This window comes from Babylonia areolata, chromosome 5, assembly GCF_041734735.1.
Source record: "Babylonia areolata isolate BAREFJ2019XMU chromosome 5, ASM4173473v1, whole genome shotgun sequence".
NCBI classification, from domain to species: domain Eukaryota; kingdom Metazoa; phylum Mollusca; class Gastropoda; order Neogastropoda; family Buccinidae; genus Babylonia; species Babylonia areolata.
The window spans coordinates 13593558-13611814 of record NC_134880.1 but is presented as its reverse complement, the minus strand read 5'-3'; the positions used below and the strand labels follow the sequence as shown (position 1 = coordinate 13611814).

General features: G+C 40.7%; 1 protein-coding gene across 1 annotated transcript; it reads left to right on the top strand.

The window, feature by feature from the left end:
• Positions 1 to 5529: 5529 nt before the first annotated feature.
• LOC143281949 (deoxyuridine 5'-triphosphate nucleotidohydrolase-like) lies at positions 5530 to 13093 on the top strand. The gene is made up of 6 exons (XM_076587265.1): positions 5530 to 5721; positions 7975 to 8066; positions 9410 to 9454; positions 10072 to 10146; positions 11421 to 11491; positions 12576 to 13093. Exons 1-6 carry the CDS (start codon positions 5540 to 5542, stop codon positions 12630 to 12632), a joined length of 522 nt encoding a protein of 173 aa, XP_076443380.1. The 5' UTR covers positions 5530 to 5539; the 3' UTR covers positions 12633 to 13093.
• The last annotated feature ends 5164 nt before the right edge of the window (positions 13094 to 18257 follow it).

Here is an 18257-nt window from a genome sequence, read left to right as displayed (position 1 = left end):
TTTCAAAGTTGGCTCCTTTAATTTTTTATTTGTTTGAAAGAACAAGATGAGAGTCTGAAGTGGATTTGGTCAGTGTTTTGTAGTTATGTATTGATAATATGCTTCAGGCTATCTTCTTCTTCTTCTGCGTTCACTCATATGCACACGAGTGGGCTTTTACATGTATGACCGTTTTTACCCCACCATGTAGGCAGCCATACTCCGTTTTCGGGGGTGTGCATGCTGGGTATGTTCTTGTTTCCATAACCCACCGAACGCTGACATGGATTACAGGATCTTTGATGTGCGTATTTGATCTTCTGCTTGCATATACACACGAAGGGGGTTCAGGCACTAGCAGGTCTGCACATATGTTGACCTGGGAGATTGTAAAAATCTCCACCCTTTACCCACCAGGCGCCATCACCGTGATTCGAACCCGGGACCCTCAGATTGAAAGTCCAACACTTTAACCACTCGGCTATTGCGCCCGTCACTTCAGGCTATCAATAGAAGAACCAGACCCAACATGCAATTCACTGAATACTGCTACTGATAATGATAAATCATAAAGCAGCAATTACCGGTGATGACTCATGCTGTTTTCTCCTTTCTTGAAGTGATGGAATACAATGAAGAAGTGGGAATTCCATGGGCAGGATGCTTACCTGCAGAAAACATACTGAAAGCTCTGTTGTGAAATGCGAGAAAGGTCTTTCTGTCTAAAAAGACAATGGCAGCCAGTTTCAGTTTCAGTAGCTCAAGGAGGCGTCACTGCATTCGGACAAATCCATATACGCTACACCACATCTGCTAAGCAGATGCCTGACCAGCAGTGTAACCCAACGCGCTTAGTCAGGCCTTGAGGAAAAAAAAAAGGTGAATAAATAATAGATAAGCTTACATAAATAAATAAATAAATAATAATTATGATATAAAAAAAGGTAGTAGTAATGATAATAATAATAAAATAATAATAATAAATAAATAAATAAGACAACAATGATGATAAATAAGCAAATAAATGTAAAACATGAAGACACACATTCACACATACACCCACACATGCATAACAGATATGCACCAAACATGCAGTTTCACAGATAATGGCAGCCAAAGGCATTGAACAACACCATCTCTTTCGGCTTTAGCAATCAGTGATCGGCTATTGACTGAGGCCCACAACACTTTCTCAAAGCAGTCTCTTGAAGTCAGAAATTAAGAAAATGATGCAATGGTCAAAACTTGCCATGGGAAAAAGGAAGACACTCCAATGAACTGGGACCATGTGATACCTGCTTGACCTTTTTCAATGCAGGCCAGACACCAGTGAGAACAGGTTATAGATCATTTGAGAGCTTTAATAATAATTAAAAAAATCTTCAAAACCCAATGCATTATTCAGCGAAGGAATCACAAGGCAGTCATCTGGGATGTGGAGAATCATGGGCAGGACAAGCAGAATTCACCACACAGGGTAAACATCAGCTACAAGATATGAAACAAACAATGATTAAGAAGGGGACACATTCCCACAATACTTCAAACACCCTACAACACAGCCCACTCATTTTGGATGACATTGTCACTGTCAGGACTGGCCAGAGGGCAGAACTAGTGCAGTAGTGAAGCTATTCTTAAAAAAAAAAAAAGATGACAATGTACAGATGGATTGGTCATCGAAGGTCAGTCTGATTGGGGAAACACTGTTCAGCACAGTGGAACATCAATTTGGGAAGAGAATTTTGTATTTGTATTTCTTTTTATCACAACAGATTTCTCTGTGTGAAATTTGGGCTGCTCTCCCCAGGGAGAGTGCATCGCTATACTAAAGCGCCACCCATTTTTTTGTATTTTTTCCTGCATGCAGTTTTATTTGTTTTTCTTATCGCTGTGGATTTTTCTAAGAATTTTGCCAGGAACAACCCTTTTGTTGCCGTGGGTTCTTTTACGTGCGCTAAGTGCATGCTGCACACGGGACCTCGGTTTATTGTCTCATCCGAATGCAATGGCAATTGAAGTATTGATACATGCTGACCAGTGGTAGGCATCCATACATGTGCCTGCAAATAATTTGTTATAATACTGACTCCATGAACATCCTGCACAATGTTGAAACCAGGATGGGGAGTGGCACGAGGCAATGTGCAACATCAGGATTCTAAAGCTTACATGGACAATACAGCCTTGGACATGCAGGTGTTGATGGAAATGAGTAAGCTGACAGACTTGCTGGCAGCAATAACAGGCCAAGTGGAAAGATCTGAAGTGGTAAGAAATGTCAAACTAAAAGGGAACTGAAAAACGGGACACAAGGCCATCTTACCATTGATGGCCTCAAAGAAGGAATGATGTAGAGAGGAAGCAGCCACAACTCTGACCTGAAAGGAAGAGCAAGAACCATTTCTGAACAAATGAATATTGCCATCATCACCAAACCAATGATGCGCAGACTTCTTCAAAATGAAGCAGTCTTTCTGGCCTTCCCATGTGCAGAAGAATGAAGAAACATGTGTTCATGATCTTGAGGAGGGGGATGGTATTTGTGACTGCAGTGGCAAAACTGTAACAATGTGAGTGAGTGAGTGTGTGTGTGTGTGTGTGTGTGTGTGTGTGTGTGTGAATTTGTCTTGTTGAGATAATAAAGTATCCTGTATTGGATGAGATGATAAACCAGGGTCCCTGTGTGTGGCATGCACTTATGCAGCACATGCAAAAGAACTCACAGCAACAAAAGGGCTGTCCCTGACAAAATGATGTAGAGAAATCTACTTTTATATCAAGCAAATGCAGTTGCAGACAAAAAAAAAAAAAAAAAGGGGGGGGGGGGGGGGAGGATGGTGCACTGTGGGGACACTCCCCAAACAGAACAGCTCCAGTTTCACATGAGAAATCTGCTGTGACAAGAAAAAAAAGAATACAAATTTATTATTTATTAGCTGCACAAATATGTGCATGTGCCTTCTTTGTTTCTTTGTGGGATTGAAGTGATGTGTGCATACTCAGTCCTGAGTTCCTGACCCCCTTAAATGGGGTTCTAAAAAGACAAAACTATATTCCCCAAACATATCCACCCCTTATCTGCTGTTCCCCTTTCTCTTCATTTTCACACTTGTTTCATTCAACCCTCTCCTCGCCCCTGTCCACTTGGCGCTTTTAAACGCTGTGACTTTTTACCCAGACATTCAGGCACCCATAATCTGTTTTCGGAAGTGGGTGCATGCTGGTTGTGCTCATGTTTCCATAACACACTAAAAGCTGGCACGGATTACTTGACCTTTAACGTGCATATGTGATCTTTCGTTTTTTGCCCCACTCTTCATCCTTATTCTCCTCCACCAGAGAGAGACAGACAGACAGAGAGACAGACAGAGACAAACAGAGACAGAGAGACAGTGAGAGATATCCTACTGTCCCATTTTCATGTCGTCCCTGTCCTACTCTCCCACCCCCATCTCCCCTGTTCTACTCTCCCATCCCCCTATTTCCCAGACCAGTCCAGCTCTCCTATCCCACTACTCACCATCCCAACCCCTGTCCTACTCTCCTATCTCCCCTGTCCTACTGTCCCATCCAACTACCCCCCACCTGTCCTACTCTCCCGTCTCCCTCGTCCTACTCCGCCTTTCCCCTGTCCTACCCTCCCTTCCCTCATCTCTCCCCTTGGTCCTCCTCCTCCTCCTCCCCCCTGTTCTAATCACCCACCCACTCTCTTTCCTATTCTCCCATTCCCCATCTCCACTCTGTCCTACTCTCCCATCTCCCCCCCCCCTCCCCGTCTCCCTGTCCTACTCATCCTTCTATCTCACTCCCTGTCCTAATCGCCCACTCACCCCTTTCCTACTCTCCCATCCCCCATTTCCCAGCCCAGTCCTACTCTGCTACACCCTACTCCCCCCCTCCCGCTTCCTACTATCCCCCTCTTACATGCTCCTACTCCCATTACCCTCAGTCTCACCCTCCCCCCATTTCCCCTACCTAATCATCTGCCCCGAATTTCTCATGCTCATCCCCTGTCCTCTTCTCCCTTCCCCCATCTCCACCCCCCCCCCCCCCCCCCCCCCCCTGTCATACTGTCTATTCCCCCTACCACCCCACCTGTCCTAGCCTCCCATCCCCCCCCCCCCATCTCTCGCCTGTCATATTCCCCCTATTTCTCCCTCTCCTACTCTTCCATCCCCCAATCTTCCCCCCCTGTTATACTCTCCCTTACCCCATCTCCCCCTGTTCTACTCTCCCTTACCCCATCTCCCCTGTAGGATGGGGGAGATGGTGGGAAGGGAGGTAGGACAGGGAGGAGATGGGGTAAGGGAGAATAGGACAGGTGGTAAGATAGGGAAAGGGAGAGTAGGACAGGGGAGGTAGTAGGACAGGTGGGAGATGGGGGAAACGGAGAATAGGACAGGGACTGAGGAGAGATGGATTGGAGAGTGGGAGAGGGGGAATAGGGGGAGTAGGACAGGCGATAGATAGGGGTGAATGGGAGACTAGGACAGGTGAGGTGGTAGGGGGAAGGGAGAGTAGGACAGGGGGGATGGGAGAATAGGAGAGGGGGAAATAGGGGGAGTTGGACAGGTGAGATATAGTGGGGGAGGGGGATGAGAGATTAGGACGCCGGGGTGGGGTGGTATGGGGAAGGGAGAGTAGGACGGGGTGGGGGGGGGGGGGGGGTGGGGGGGGCATGACAGGAGAATAGGACAGGGGAGAGATGGAAGGTGGATGAGTAGAACAGGGCGGGGAGATGGGGGGGAGGGAGAGTAAGACAGGGGATGGGCATGAGTGATTGGGGGAGGATGAGTAGGTGGGGGAAATGGGGGTAGGGACAGTATATCAACGCCGTGGATAGGGGGAGCGGCGGCGGGGTGTGTGTGTGGGGGGAGATGATGGGTGGGAGGGGATCTCACCCAATCATTCAAATCCATTCTTTGGAGGAAAATATGTGGTCTTTTGTCTCAGTTCCTTTTTTGTGAAGCGTCTGCAGGTGATTAGGTCAAAATCAATAGAGTTACTGCAGGGGGTAGGAGGTCGAGCAGTGGAGGGGGTAGTCAGACTGAGGATAACGGGAGTAGAAGCGTGTAAGAGGGGGATAGTAGGAAGCGGGAGGGTGGAGTAGGGGGATAGGAGACTGAGTAGGACAGTGGGCTCAGTGGGAAATGGGGGGACTGGATGGAGAGTAGGACGGGGTGGATGGGCATGGGGGGGAGAATAGGACAGGGAAGAGATGGGAGAGTAGAACAGGGGTAGATGGGGGAAGGGAGGGTAGGACAGGGGGGGAGTATAATTATGTTTATTTTGTTATTGGACTACGGTCAATTTTAGTGTTTTTATTTCTCTACTTTATGTTACTTGACATTCACTTTTTAGTTTGATGTTCTATATGTGTCTCTGGCGTTTTGACCTTACTGCAGGTCGGGCATCTATACCCCTTCCCCCTCCCTTTTTTAACAGATGTGGTTTATCGAGTAACACCGCCCTCTTGGAAGCCTTTATGAAACTGAAACTAAAACGGAAGTGATGAAAGTCAATTTGTCTTATCCCCCTTCCCGCGAAGTCGTCAGTAATGCAGCAGTGTGTTTCCCGCCAACTGAGCTGTGTGAGACAAACAGGCATCTTGTTCATCTTGCAACGCACATTCTCCAAGATGCCAGCAGAAGTTGTCACTCTGAAATTCGCCAAGCTGTCCGAAGAAGCCACCACACCTACCAGAGGGTCAGAACAGGCAGCGGGATATGATTTGTACAGGTATCTTGACCAGTTTACGTTCGTAAGTGTTGCTACTGGTGATGTAAGGTTGTTTGTTATAAGACGTAAGCGCGATTTTTGCAGTTTTGCATCTGGATGGAGAGTAAACCTGCAGTACAGTTTAATGTTAGTGTTTACACTGTAGTATCATGAAAAGGGACAAATAGAGCCCAGACGAAGTCCTGGGCATCATCTGGAAGAAGTTTGTTCCACCAGTCAGAATTCTATCAGGATTTACAAAAAGATATTGAAACATTAGTAAAATGGTCAGACTCATGGAATTTATATTTTAATGCTAAAAAATGTAAAGTACTTCATATTGGGAAATCAAAACCAGAAAAAGAATACATAATGAAAATCGGAGACAAAGAAATAAAAGTATCAAAATGTGATGAGGAAAAAGACTTGGTGTCACATTAGACAAAAATTTATCATTTGACAAACATATGACAAATAGTATAAACAAAGCGAACAGAAGATTGGAATAATAAAAAGAGCATTTACATTTATAGATAAGGTTACTTTCTTACGGTTATATAAAACATTAGTTAGACCTATCCTAGAATATGGAAACACTGCATGGTACCCAACACAAATAAAGCAGTCACAAGCCATAGAAAGGGCTCAAAGAAGAGCAACAAAGCTGGTCTATAGCATAAAAGATTACTCATATCAAGAAAGATTAAAGTACTTACAACTACCATCACTTAAAGCAAGAAGAGTAAGAGGGGACTTGATACAGACATACAAAATATTAAATGGGTTTGACGATGTAAACAAAGCATGCTTTTTTTGTACTCCAAAGGTAGACACTATAAGAAACAGTACAGACAAAAAAACAGTATTCCAGAACAAATCTCAGAAAGTTTACATTTAGTAACAGAGTTACAAATTATTGGAACAAATTAACAAACAATATCAAACGTGCACCTAGTATAAATACTTTTAAGAACCTCATAGATAAACATGAGTTATTGACAAAAGTGAAATATGACTGATGGATAAAATGACTGAGCTAGTCAACGACCTGACCAACAATGTAAAGGAGTAAATTTGAAGGGGCATAAAAAGCCAAAAATGGCTAAGTTGTATAAAACAACGCCCCAAATCCTGATCCTGATCAACCGGAGTCGTTTCCCTTAGCTCATTGTCCATGTACACTGTTAAAAAAAAAAAAAGTGTCATCTTAGTGATACGAATCGAGTAGGAGACGAATACCACTTTGTCACGGAATGTCCTGCAATTCAAAATCTCTGCAATCATTTATCTACCTAAGTATTACAGAACACGTCCCAACTTCCACAAATATGCAACATTAATGTCTATTGGTAAGAAAAAGTTACTAAATTTTGCTAAATTCATTAAAGAAGGTTTTAATGTGTTTCGTTAGGAGCCAGTTTCAGTCCGGATTCTTTGCCACTTATGCCTTAACTGTACTTGTTGAATAGGAATTAGAACAATGACTTGTGTTAATCTTGACACCGCATCCCGTACATATACATTTGTAACTGCATGATCATATCTTTTTTTATGTCTTTTTTTTTCTCATGTGTATGTCAAACCAGTCCCAGTATTACTGGCAAATGGGTGCTAAAATAACATGCAAATTTTTGTGTATTTTATTTTGTTACACTATGTCATTGTTACTGCTATGCTCCAACTAACCCTCCAGTTCCCAGTTCAGGCTGAACTTGTCAGATACAGAGCCGTATTGTAAATCTAAGTTGTGATCTGTGCATTTGTCTATTTCTATTGCATTGTACCAGAGTGATGATTACATTTGGCCTTTTATTTCATTTTATTTTCCCCCCATTTGTATTATCCCCCCTTTGGTTTCTTCTTTTTAAATTATCTTCACTCTTCCTCTGTGGCCGTCATCCAGTTATTGTCATGTTTCCTTGTTTCTTTATGACTCAAAAGAGTTAATGGGAATAAACAAACTCTGAAACTGAAACAAAGCACTACGAACGCATGCATCACATAACTCCCTTTTTTTGTGTGTGGGGTTCTGTTCATTTCCATCAATGAGCTAGGTACAAGATTAACTAAAAATGAATCAAAAGCAGATTATGCAATATGCACTTACTTGGTCATTACCAGTGAATCAATATATATATTAATTATTATGTAAAATTATATCATATACAAGGAATGCACATGCACTCCTATGACTTTTCCACACCCATACTGTCTCACTTAGGTTTCAGTTTGTTGGGTTGTGCTGATTTATAAGTGAGATTTTGTTGGTTGCAGTGCCTATGACTACACAGTTCCTGCCCGTGGCAAAGTGATTGCCAAGACAGACATACAGATTGCTTTGCCAGAAGGTTGCTATGGAAGAGTTGGTGGGTTCTGATTGCACATTACCACCTGGCAGCATATTTACTTTAAACCTCCCTGAAACACTCTTGGTGCAGAAAATGCTTTGAAACATGTCAGAACATTAGTCTAGGAAATATCTACAGAGATCAGGTTGGGTTCAATAGACAATAGGTCATATGACCGGAAGAACATAAAATCAATAGGTCATTTTGAAAATCAATAGGTCAAATATCACCCGTCCCGGGCTTTTTCAAACTTTAATAATGCACAAATGAAAGGAATTGTAAACTGAAAGCAGAAGTCTACTTTCAGTTTTCCCGGAACTGCACTCGGTTAATGCAAAAGTGGGAACGCCAATTCTTCTCGCCGAAGCTCGCGAAAGGCAGCGATAAAGATTCGTTTCGGATTTCGTTTCGTCATGGATCCATATTTTAATAAACCAGTTTATAGTCATTTCCTGTAGGAGCAGACGACAAAGCGATCGCGATCGTTAGAGAGAGAGAGAGAGATGGTTACTTTGGTTGACCGATTGGTCATAAAAACAATAAGTCATGTGACCTGGCAACTTGAAAAACAATAGGTCATTTCAAAATTAAATGCGTCAATGACCGATGTCGAACCTGATCCCTGTATCTAAGTAGCTAATGTAAACTTTGTTATCAACTACCTTTAACTTCCAGCCTCATTTTTTGGATAATGTGAGCAGACAGACATTCAAAAAACAACCAAATTTGTTGAATTGGCGTTTGAGTGTGATTTAGCTGCCATTGCATATGGCATCACTCAAGCTTTTTTCTGGTCTCAGAGTTATATTACCTTCATGTGATATGTGGTTGACTGTTTGACAATTCTCAAGTATAGAATAGATGAGTGGATCTGTCATGCGTGTGTGTGTGTCTAAGTACATAAGGAAAGAGGCACATTCATGCACATGTGATTGTTTGCATGCACACACAGGCATGGATGCACGAATATACACATTTCTGATTGGCACCCCATCCCCTGAGAAAGGAATCTATAGAGAACAGAGAGGGAGGGGAAAGAGGCTATACACTGAAGACGTGTGTTGTGTGCGCGTGTATGTGTGTGTGTGAAAACTGATAAAAATGAAGGTGGTATAAACATGTTAACAAATTGGTTTTTAAAAAAGAGGGGGGGGAAAGCAGCATACATAGAAGGAAAGTAATAGAAAGAAAAGGAGCCACATACAGTGATAACACATTTACACATGCATGCAGACACTCGTGCTTGCCCACGCACACACACACAGACACAGACACACACACACACACACACACACATATTTCACTCCATTTGTGTGACTGTTAACACAAGTTGATCAGTCAGAGATGTTTTCTGCTTGCAGCTCCCAGGTCTGGTCTGGCTGCTAAACATTTCATTGATGTTGGAGGTATGTCACAGTGAATGATTCTGTTACCTGCATGAACATTTTGCTTGCTTTCAATCAAAACGACACGCCACAGGAATTCTGTTCTGTTAGAAAGTAGTCCATTGTGGATTAAAATCTTTGGTTGTGAACTGTGGCTGTATTGTTTGCATCCGTATTGTGTTTGTTTTTACGTTCATACATGTCAGATAGCGAGCAGCTTATGCTTCAACTACTTCAAGTGATGATTAGACTGATCACTGATTATTTTGTGACCCTCAGTCTTTAGTTTGTTAAAAAAATTTTATGCCCCCCAAATCACAAATGAATTAAGTTATAATGTGAAATGTTTGCTGTACTATTGTCCATTTCAGATTGTTTGTATTGTCAAACTCAGATGCTGTATTGGCATAGTAAGATCTGATTTCTTTTCTGCTGAAAGTTATCTGCTGTAGACTACAGAGTGGAATGTAGTTTAGTTCTATGCCTCAGTAAGCTTGAATTCCTCATTAGCTTGCTGAGAGGAGGGACCTAGCAGCATCTGAACAGTAACACTTGGTAAAAGGATTGCTCTGGATTTTCCTTATCAACATTTCTATCATTAATGTTAACCTTTAAATCAGTTGTTATTTTATTTGCAGCTGGTGTGATAGATCAGGACTACCGGGGTAACGTTGGTGTTGTCCTCTTCAACTTCGCTGATGCAAACTTTGAAGGTAAGTGCTATCTGGGTTAAGAATTGATAATTTGTGGTCTTTTTAAAAAAAAAAAAATTTTTTTTTTTTAAGTGTAATTGCTGTCTGGTGTTATAACCATTAATTGAGGTCTTGTTTGTATTTGTTTAATGCTGTAACACTTTCTCATGGAAGATTCAGAATTATACAACAACATAAATCTGAATGCATGTTAAACTTGGAGTGGTAAAAAGATAGAGGCAGAAAGGCGGTAGGATTATTGATTACAGGAATTACAACAAACCCAGAGGACCCTCGTTAACACAAGTCTCAGTAACATGATAAACTGGTTTCATTTTTATTTATTATTATAATTATATTGCTGCCCCATCATGAGTACTGTTTCAGTGGCATTACTTCCACACCACCCCTGAGTCCCCCATACACACCCACACCTGGGTTTGTCGCAGTCACAGCGCCAGCAGTCCATAGGGAACCATTGATGTTAAGTTGCCAAGAGGCCACACACCCAAGGAGACCTGCACTGCTGGCGGTGTTCAGTAGTGCCTTTGCAGATTAACGTACTTAACACAATCAGCTCAGCTCCCTACTGACTACAGTAATTGTTTAGTTGAAGAGAGACTGAGTGAGAGTGCCCCCCTCCCTTCTTCAAGAGTGGAGACTTGTCACCATGTCCCTGATACCCATTTTCAGTTGACACAAGCCTTAGTGACATGATAATTCAGTTTTCATAAGCAAATTTTGAATTTCCATTCAACTCTTTTGCCAAAGTTGTGTGACAGTTTGGGCAGGAAACAATTTTGGGCGTAACAGCACACCTCACATTGACATTGACCTTGTTCCAACTCTTCTTGCAACTTAACACAAATATTGGTTACTATGAGCATGTTTGCCTTGTCTTCTGAATCTGGTGTAAGCAGACTCCAGTGGAATATGACCAGAGGGCTTGAGGGACAGGTTGCATCAGATGTGCCATGTTCATGTTTTTTTTTCCCTAAGAATGGTATTGTGTAATGAAACACACTACTCAACAAAGCCAGGTGAAGATTTTTTTTTTTAATTGAAATTTAATTATATGTCCTTAAAGTGTTCTGTTTCAGGAATCACAGCAGTGGTTGAGAATCATAGGAACCCAATGACTTTCTTTAAAAATACTGAATCCTTTGAAATTCCAGAAAATGTTTGAACATGAGTTGAAACATGGGCATTAACTGACAAAAGAATTCATTGTTTACTATTCTAGTTTTGACGGATTTAATGATGGTAATCCGATGTGGGCTTGTTTGTTTTTTCAGTGAAAAAGGGTGACCGTATTGCACAGCTCATCTGTGAGAGGATCTACATTCCTGAACTGCAGGAACTGAAGGTGAGTTTCCAGGTGGTGAACTGTATTCACCATTTTGTTCATGTATTCATTTGTCTCAGCTGTTGACCCTTCTTCACTCCATCTCGGTGATGAAGAATCTGTTGAGAATCATGTCCAAAGGACTAGAGTGTGCAGTCTAATTCTGTTTCTTCTATATTTATATATAATCTCTGAAAATTCCAAAGCTTAGGACAGATGTCCTAGTTCAAGGAAAATCGATAGAAACATTTTGGAAACCTTTTGGACAAAGTGTCCAGACATCTGTGCAAAGTTGCTTTTAACTTTTGCTCTTAAACAAAGCAAAAAAAACCAACCCATCCCCCACCCCTTAGCAACAATGATTGTTACAGGCACATTTTACAGAACCAAGATAAATCAAATACGCTTGATCAAAGTGAAATTTTGTAACTTAAAGAGTGATTTGAAACTGGAAAAAAAATCATTTTACTTGGACAAGGTGCTGATTTAATCGAAAATGTTTTGGTCGTTTTCAAGAACTATCGATCCATCGTCTTATGTCCAACGCTTAGATTAATCCAGTGTGTGTGTGTGTCTCACCTCATGTATGTATTTTTGCCATTCCCTTCATGCTTTGTGTGTATGTGTTTGTGTAAAGGATTGTTGCTGGAAATGTGGGTGAAGTAATTTTCTTGACTTTATTACTGGTCACTTATTTCCTTGAATGAGTTTTCCTCTGATGTTGTATGTGGCTTTGGTATGTTTTCCAGGTCTTTTGAGTCAGTGTTTTCCATGATAACTATGCAACTCATAAACATTATTTTTCATAGACATATGATTGTGTGTATGAGATAAAAATTTTCTACAATACATTGTGTGTTTTAGTTACAGTGATTCCATAATTCATAATGGTATCTATGTTTTCCATGACTCATTTGGTGTGTACAAGTTTCAAAGTTTTCCATGACACTTAATGATCTATGAAGTTTTCTGTCACACATATGGTGTGTAGGCGTGTATGAGTTAACAATTTTCTGTAACACATACATTACGTATATGAGTTTCAGAATTTTCCATGACACATGGATTGTATGAGCTGTAAAGTTTTCCATGTGTCTTGTTCCAGACCCTGGACAACACTGACAGGGGCGATGGTGGCTTTGGGTCAACAGGAAAGAACTAGCTTGTTGGAAAACTTGTCCAGTGTCTGGATGTGTGTTAAACTGGTTGTTTTCATCAGTTGCTTTGACATTTCTTGAAAAAAGAATGGGGAACAAATGCTGAGAATGTATGAGCAAGTAAATGTTAGTAGTTGTCAGGTATGGTTGATCAAAAAAACCAACTTTGTAATAATATTCAACCAGTTTCTGTTGTACCGAACCATTAATAATTATACATTGAATCTTTGAATCTCACAAAAGTTGCATCAGTAATAATGTTCTAAAACACTGAATATCATAAAAATTGCATCTTTGTTTTACATTGTTCACATGTCTCAAAGGACACTAAGTTATTGTTTAAAAGAGATGTCTCCTCCATCTTGTGCACAGTTTGTCATGTTACTTCCACATTTCTCATTCCAAAATGTACCATCCACAGTCACATTCAGGCCTGTCTTTGGCAGCCTTCCTTTTTATCATTTAATTTTTTTAAATTTTTTTTTATAGATTTCACCACAGACAAATCATTCTTGCAGTGCGTGTTGGAAAGTGAGAAGCATGTAAGTGTGTGATCAAATGTACCCTTGTATTGTTACAAAAACTTGGATGGGTCGTTGAAAGTAAAGTGTACATTTCTTCTTGTAATTGCGTGTGTTCAGATTGAGAAGAGTTGAGAGGGGAGAAAATGGATGATATGATCAGGAATCTTCTGTGTTTGACCTTGTCAGTGATGTATAACAAATTAATCTTGTGCAAAACTCTCATGGAATAAACAGCACACAGTGTATTTTATTTTCAGTTCTTTATTTCGACTAAAGGAAATACAACCGGGTTTTGAATTATCACTATATTTATTGAAATATAGACGTTAAGCATTCTCTTCCACCATTCTGTGTTCAAATGAAGAGATTCTAAAGTAAAATTTCTACAACCATAAGCAGTTTGTCAGATAAAAAAGACTGAAACACATTTTAGACAGTAAGATTAAATGAATAGTCAAAATAATTTGACATGGCCTCTCATTTTCAGAAACATCAATGGCACAACGGTTTGAGATTTCAACACTCATTGAACACCACTGTAAAATCCTTCTGCAGTCACATCCTTCTATTGTATTCATGGATTTCAGAATTATGGTGTAAATTTTGCTCCCATACATCCTCATGAACGATGGAGACATTCTGTTGTTGCCCTTGGAGAATTGGAAGATTCTTCAAGGAATTCCGGGATGAAAAAACAAAATAAATGGAAAACTGAGAATAAATTGGAATGGCATGGGCAACTAATGACAGCATAAATCAGAATGGAATACCCAATAAAAACAAGTGCATTAACTATGCTCCTATATTAAAGTAAGGTCAGGAGTGAAAAAAAATCAAAGTGAAAAATGGACTGAAATGGTTCAAGCAAATTATGACAGCAGTAAATGCAGTACGTAACAGATACCTATACATCTCCCTGAACATAGCTGACTTCTTTCTGATGCTAAACTGGATTTGGTAATGTCAAACTTTGTGTGATTATTTTCATGTTGTATTAATCCCTTGAGTGCTTGGGAAAGAAAAAGAGTAGAAAGTGGTATATCAAGTCATAAATCAGAATCCAGAACAGTTGGCCAAAGACTGAGAAACTGATCTGGAGATACATCTCCAGATCAAATGTGTGATTTTTCAGCCTTCCATTAACCATTTGATGTCATTAGTGACAGCACTATGTACTAAACACGCTGAGTGTTGGCCTGGTAGTAACACGACCGCCTAGGAAGTGAGAAAATCTGAGTGCACTGGTTTGAATCCCACAGTCACCAGTATTTTCTCCCCCTCCACTAGACCTTGTGTGGTGGTCTTGACGGTAGTCATTCTGATGAGACGATAAATCGAAGTCCTGTGTGCAACATGCACTTGTCACATGTAAAAGAACCCACAGCAACAAAAAGGTTGTTCCTGGCAAAAATCTGTAGAAAAGTCCACTTCAACAGGGGGAAAAAATTGTAGGCAGCAAGGAAAAAAAAAAAAAGGTGGCGCTCTCAGTATAGCGATGCGCTCTCCCTGGGGACAGCAACCCAAATTCCACAGAGAAATCTGTTGTGACAAAAAGGGTAATACATGCAATACAATGTGTACTATGGCACTCGAGGGTTTAAGTAATGTTTGACCTTATCCCTATGTTCCTGACAGAGGAAGGTGTGCAGCATTTATGTCCCATGAATTATGTAGAGATGGAAAACTGAAGCCTTCAAACCAAAACACACCGAGAATATTCTGTGCCTTTGTGGACAGAAAATAAATATGCATACTCTTTTTTCAGGTTAAGAGTAAATTCTATACTTTCCAACAACAGTTACAAAGATCTTTTAACTCATCCTTATTTTTTTGTCGGCTTACCCAAGTGTCCATTAGCAAATTATAAGTAGTCTGACATTAGATACGATCTGTTACTTTATTCCCTCAAAATTTCCTGCCCGATCTCACTTTCTCTTTCTTGTCAGAATTGTAAATATACACAACTGGAGAGCACATACTCGTACACACATTTTCTTTGATGTAAAAATATGTTAAATTAATGACCAATTGTAGAATACTTGTGGTGATACCCTGATCCATACTAATCATCAAGAATATTTAGACATATTTGTGCCCAAACCACCAATGGAAAAATTATCCTTGCCATCCACACTTAAACAAATCAGCTATGTGACTGAACTCTCAAAATATGTTTACAGTCTTGTTCGTAAATGTTTATACAAAATGTATGTATGCAATGACACACAACTTGGATGTACACAATGTCACACAATCTGGATGCGTGTAGTCTCACACAGTCTGAATGTATACAAGTGGAAGACTTGAGCTCTTATCACAGAGAAAATGCTATCCCATTAAGTTGAATAATTACCAATGCTTGTCCATGGTTTCTGTCACAGTGGCCTCACTGCCAGTAACTCTTGTCACAACAGCAGGGGGTTCAAATGCCCCTCAAATGTTTTAATTCTGAGTAACTTTTTCAAGGCCCCTTGAAATCCAAGAAACGATGATAAATCTTGGAAACCCTTGAAAATGTAGCCCTCAGCAAATGCATTTGTCAGGGAAAATAAAAGGAAACAAATATTGACAGGACAACAATGTTAGGTATCAATGATCACTTAAACTCATCAGATGTTTGTATTGTATATATAAAATTTTAACAATGTAAATTAAAAAACATGAAAATTGTCTTGAGCTTTGTGATAATATAATTAAATTGTGAAAATGCGCTCACAGGCTAACTCAAAAAAGTGATGTTAATGAGAATATTGAAAGAAATTGACTTGCAACTGGATTATGTATTCTCATCAGAAAGACTAAACAGTGTCTTTCCCAGCAACACAGCACATAACTCCAGTATTTCATTAACATTCTATCTGCATAGTTTGAAAGACCCAAGTAGTGACTTAGAAGACATTATTACACAACCTGACAAATCTGATGTTTACCAACAGAAAAATTTTATGTAATGCCATGACTTCGTTCTGAAAGGGAATGCATAAGGCACATTGATGATTTTAATATGCATACATAACACCCCCTTCAGAAAAAAGATTCAACAGTGAAATGTAAAATTCTAATGTCAAATGAGACAAAAATCTGCACTGACTGTAAACATTATCTTAATACCAGCTGAGAATGCTTTTCATTAATCTTAATACCAACAAAGTTTTGCTTCCCTATTACTGTGACAAAGAAATTGGCTGATTACATAACAAACAGGGTATGCTAATGTAAGACGGGCATAAACAGCGACACTAAAAAAAAAAAAAGCAAAAAAGAAAAGGAAAAGGTGTTTTCACTAACATGATACATAATCTGATTATTCTTTTATGATGCTGAAAATGGTTCTCAAAATCTCGGGTTGTTATACTATGACATCTTACCTGCCACCGTGGTGAAGTGGTTAGCGTTGCGGACTGACGGCTGGGAGGACGCGGGTTCGAATCCCAGCGGAGGTGGGTTTTTTGGCCAGTGGCCGGCTCCTACTCAGGGTTGAGTGTGCTGTGGGCTTAAGTGGGGAGACTGGTACCACACAGTCGAGTGTCATCCACTTCAAGGATGCGTATTTGGGTGTGTTGCTCTAATTACCTGACCAACACTGCAAGTGTCTGTATCTCTTGGGCCTGGTTAACGCCGGGATACCATTATGACAGGAAGCGTAGAGTACAGCCTTGTCACGCAGTCCAAAACCAAAATGGACCCCCATAGCAACATCGTCATCGTCATCCTCCATCATCATCAGAAAAACAAAACAGTCTCAAAGTCTGTGGCCTTTCATGCCCTGCTCTCATGGTGACCTCAGTTTCGATACCCCTCCACTTCTGTACGTGGGGTGAGTCCTGTCAGTGTCTTCAGTATCGGCAGATTCATGGGGGACTTTTGTTTGAGGGACGTGGTGGCGGTCTCCACACTGGGAGGGACGCTCGCTCAGTCTGGCTCCGCAACTAAGCCATTATTGTCATTGGTAGGGGGCTTAGTAGGTGGTGTCCTAAGTACGTTGAATCAGAACAGGCTCCACTGAACACCACCGAAGTGACTCTGCAGCAGTGCAGGGTCTCCTCTGGTGTGCGGCCTCCTGGTGACCTAACATGGATCTAACTCCCTGCGGACTGCCGATGCTGGAACTGTGACGGACGAACCCGTGTGTGGCCGTGTATGGGGGAATCTAAATGAGCAGCATTGGAGTAATGTCACTGAAATGGTGCAGATGATGGGGCAGCAAATAAACCAACAAAAAGCAAAAAAACTCTTTCAACAGTGAACAAGCTTCATACAATTAAGACAAAAAAATTCAGACATGCCCCTGAAGACATATATCAAAACTTTGTACAACAAATGCTTCTCAAAATAGAGATCTAAATTGCTAAGGACATGCCTCTCTAAAAAAAAAATAAATAAAAAAAGCGTCTGAAAATGACATTATGCAAATGAGCTGAAACAGCTAGGTGCTGTGTGGCTTAATATGTTATCCCAGTGTTTTAATTTTTGCATAAACAAAAAGATTATCAAAACGTGTCACATCTAGCTGAAACAAAACCAAATAGGACAAGGCCAAAGTTGGTTCTATTATGAAGATGTTTGGCACTACTCACAAAACAATGCATACAATCCTGGTTCATGTGGGCTTCAAAACCTAATTCCAAGGACTTTACGAAGCTCTTCGACCACCCAAAACCACATCTGTATAGTCAGAGCTGTTGCTGCCCATCCTTAACACCTTCAAGGACTTGAGCCAACTGTATTCATATACCAATACAGTGCAAAACAACTTGCTGAACTGAATGTCATGTGCAGATACAATGCAAAACACTGAGCTGCATATTATGTATTGATACAATGCATACAACTTGTCAATCCAATGTATTTGAGCAACTTGCGTGTATGTGCCAGTACCATACAGTAAAAATTCATCCAATACCAGTTGTGTTGGCAGGGTTCTTTAGATCAGTCATCACAAAAGCAGAGAAAACAAGGGACTTAAGATGTACCACAGTGCAGTTTCAGTTTCTCAAGGGGGCGTCACTGCGTTTGGACAAATCCATACACGCTACGCCACATCTGCTAGGCTGATGCCTGATAGCAGCATAACCCAGTGCCTCGAGTGCATGCTTATATATTTGT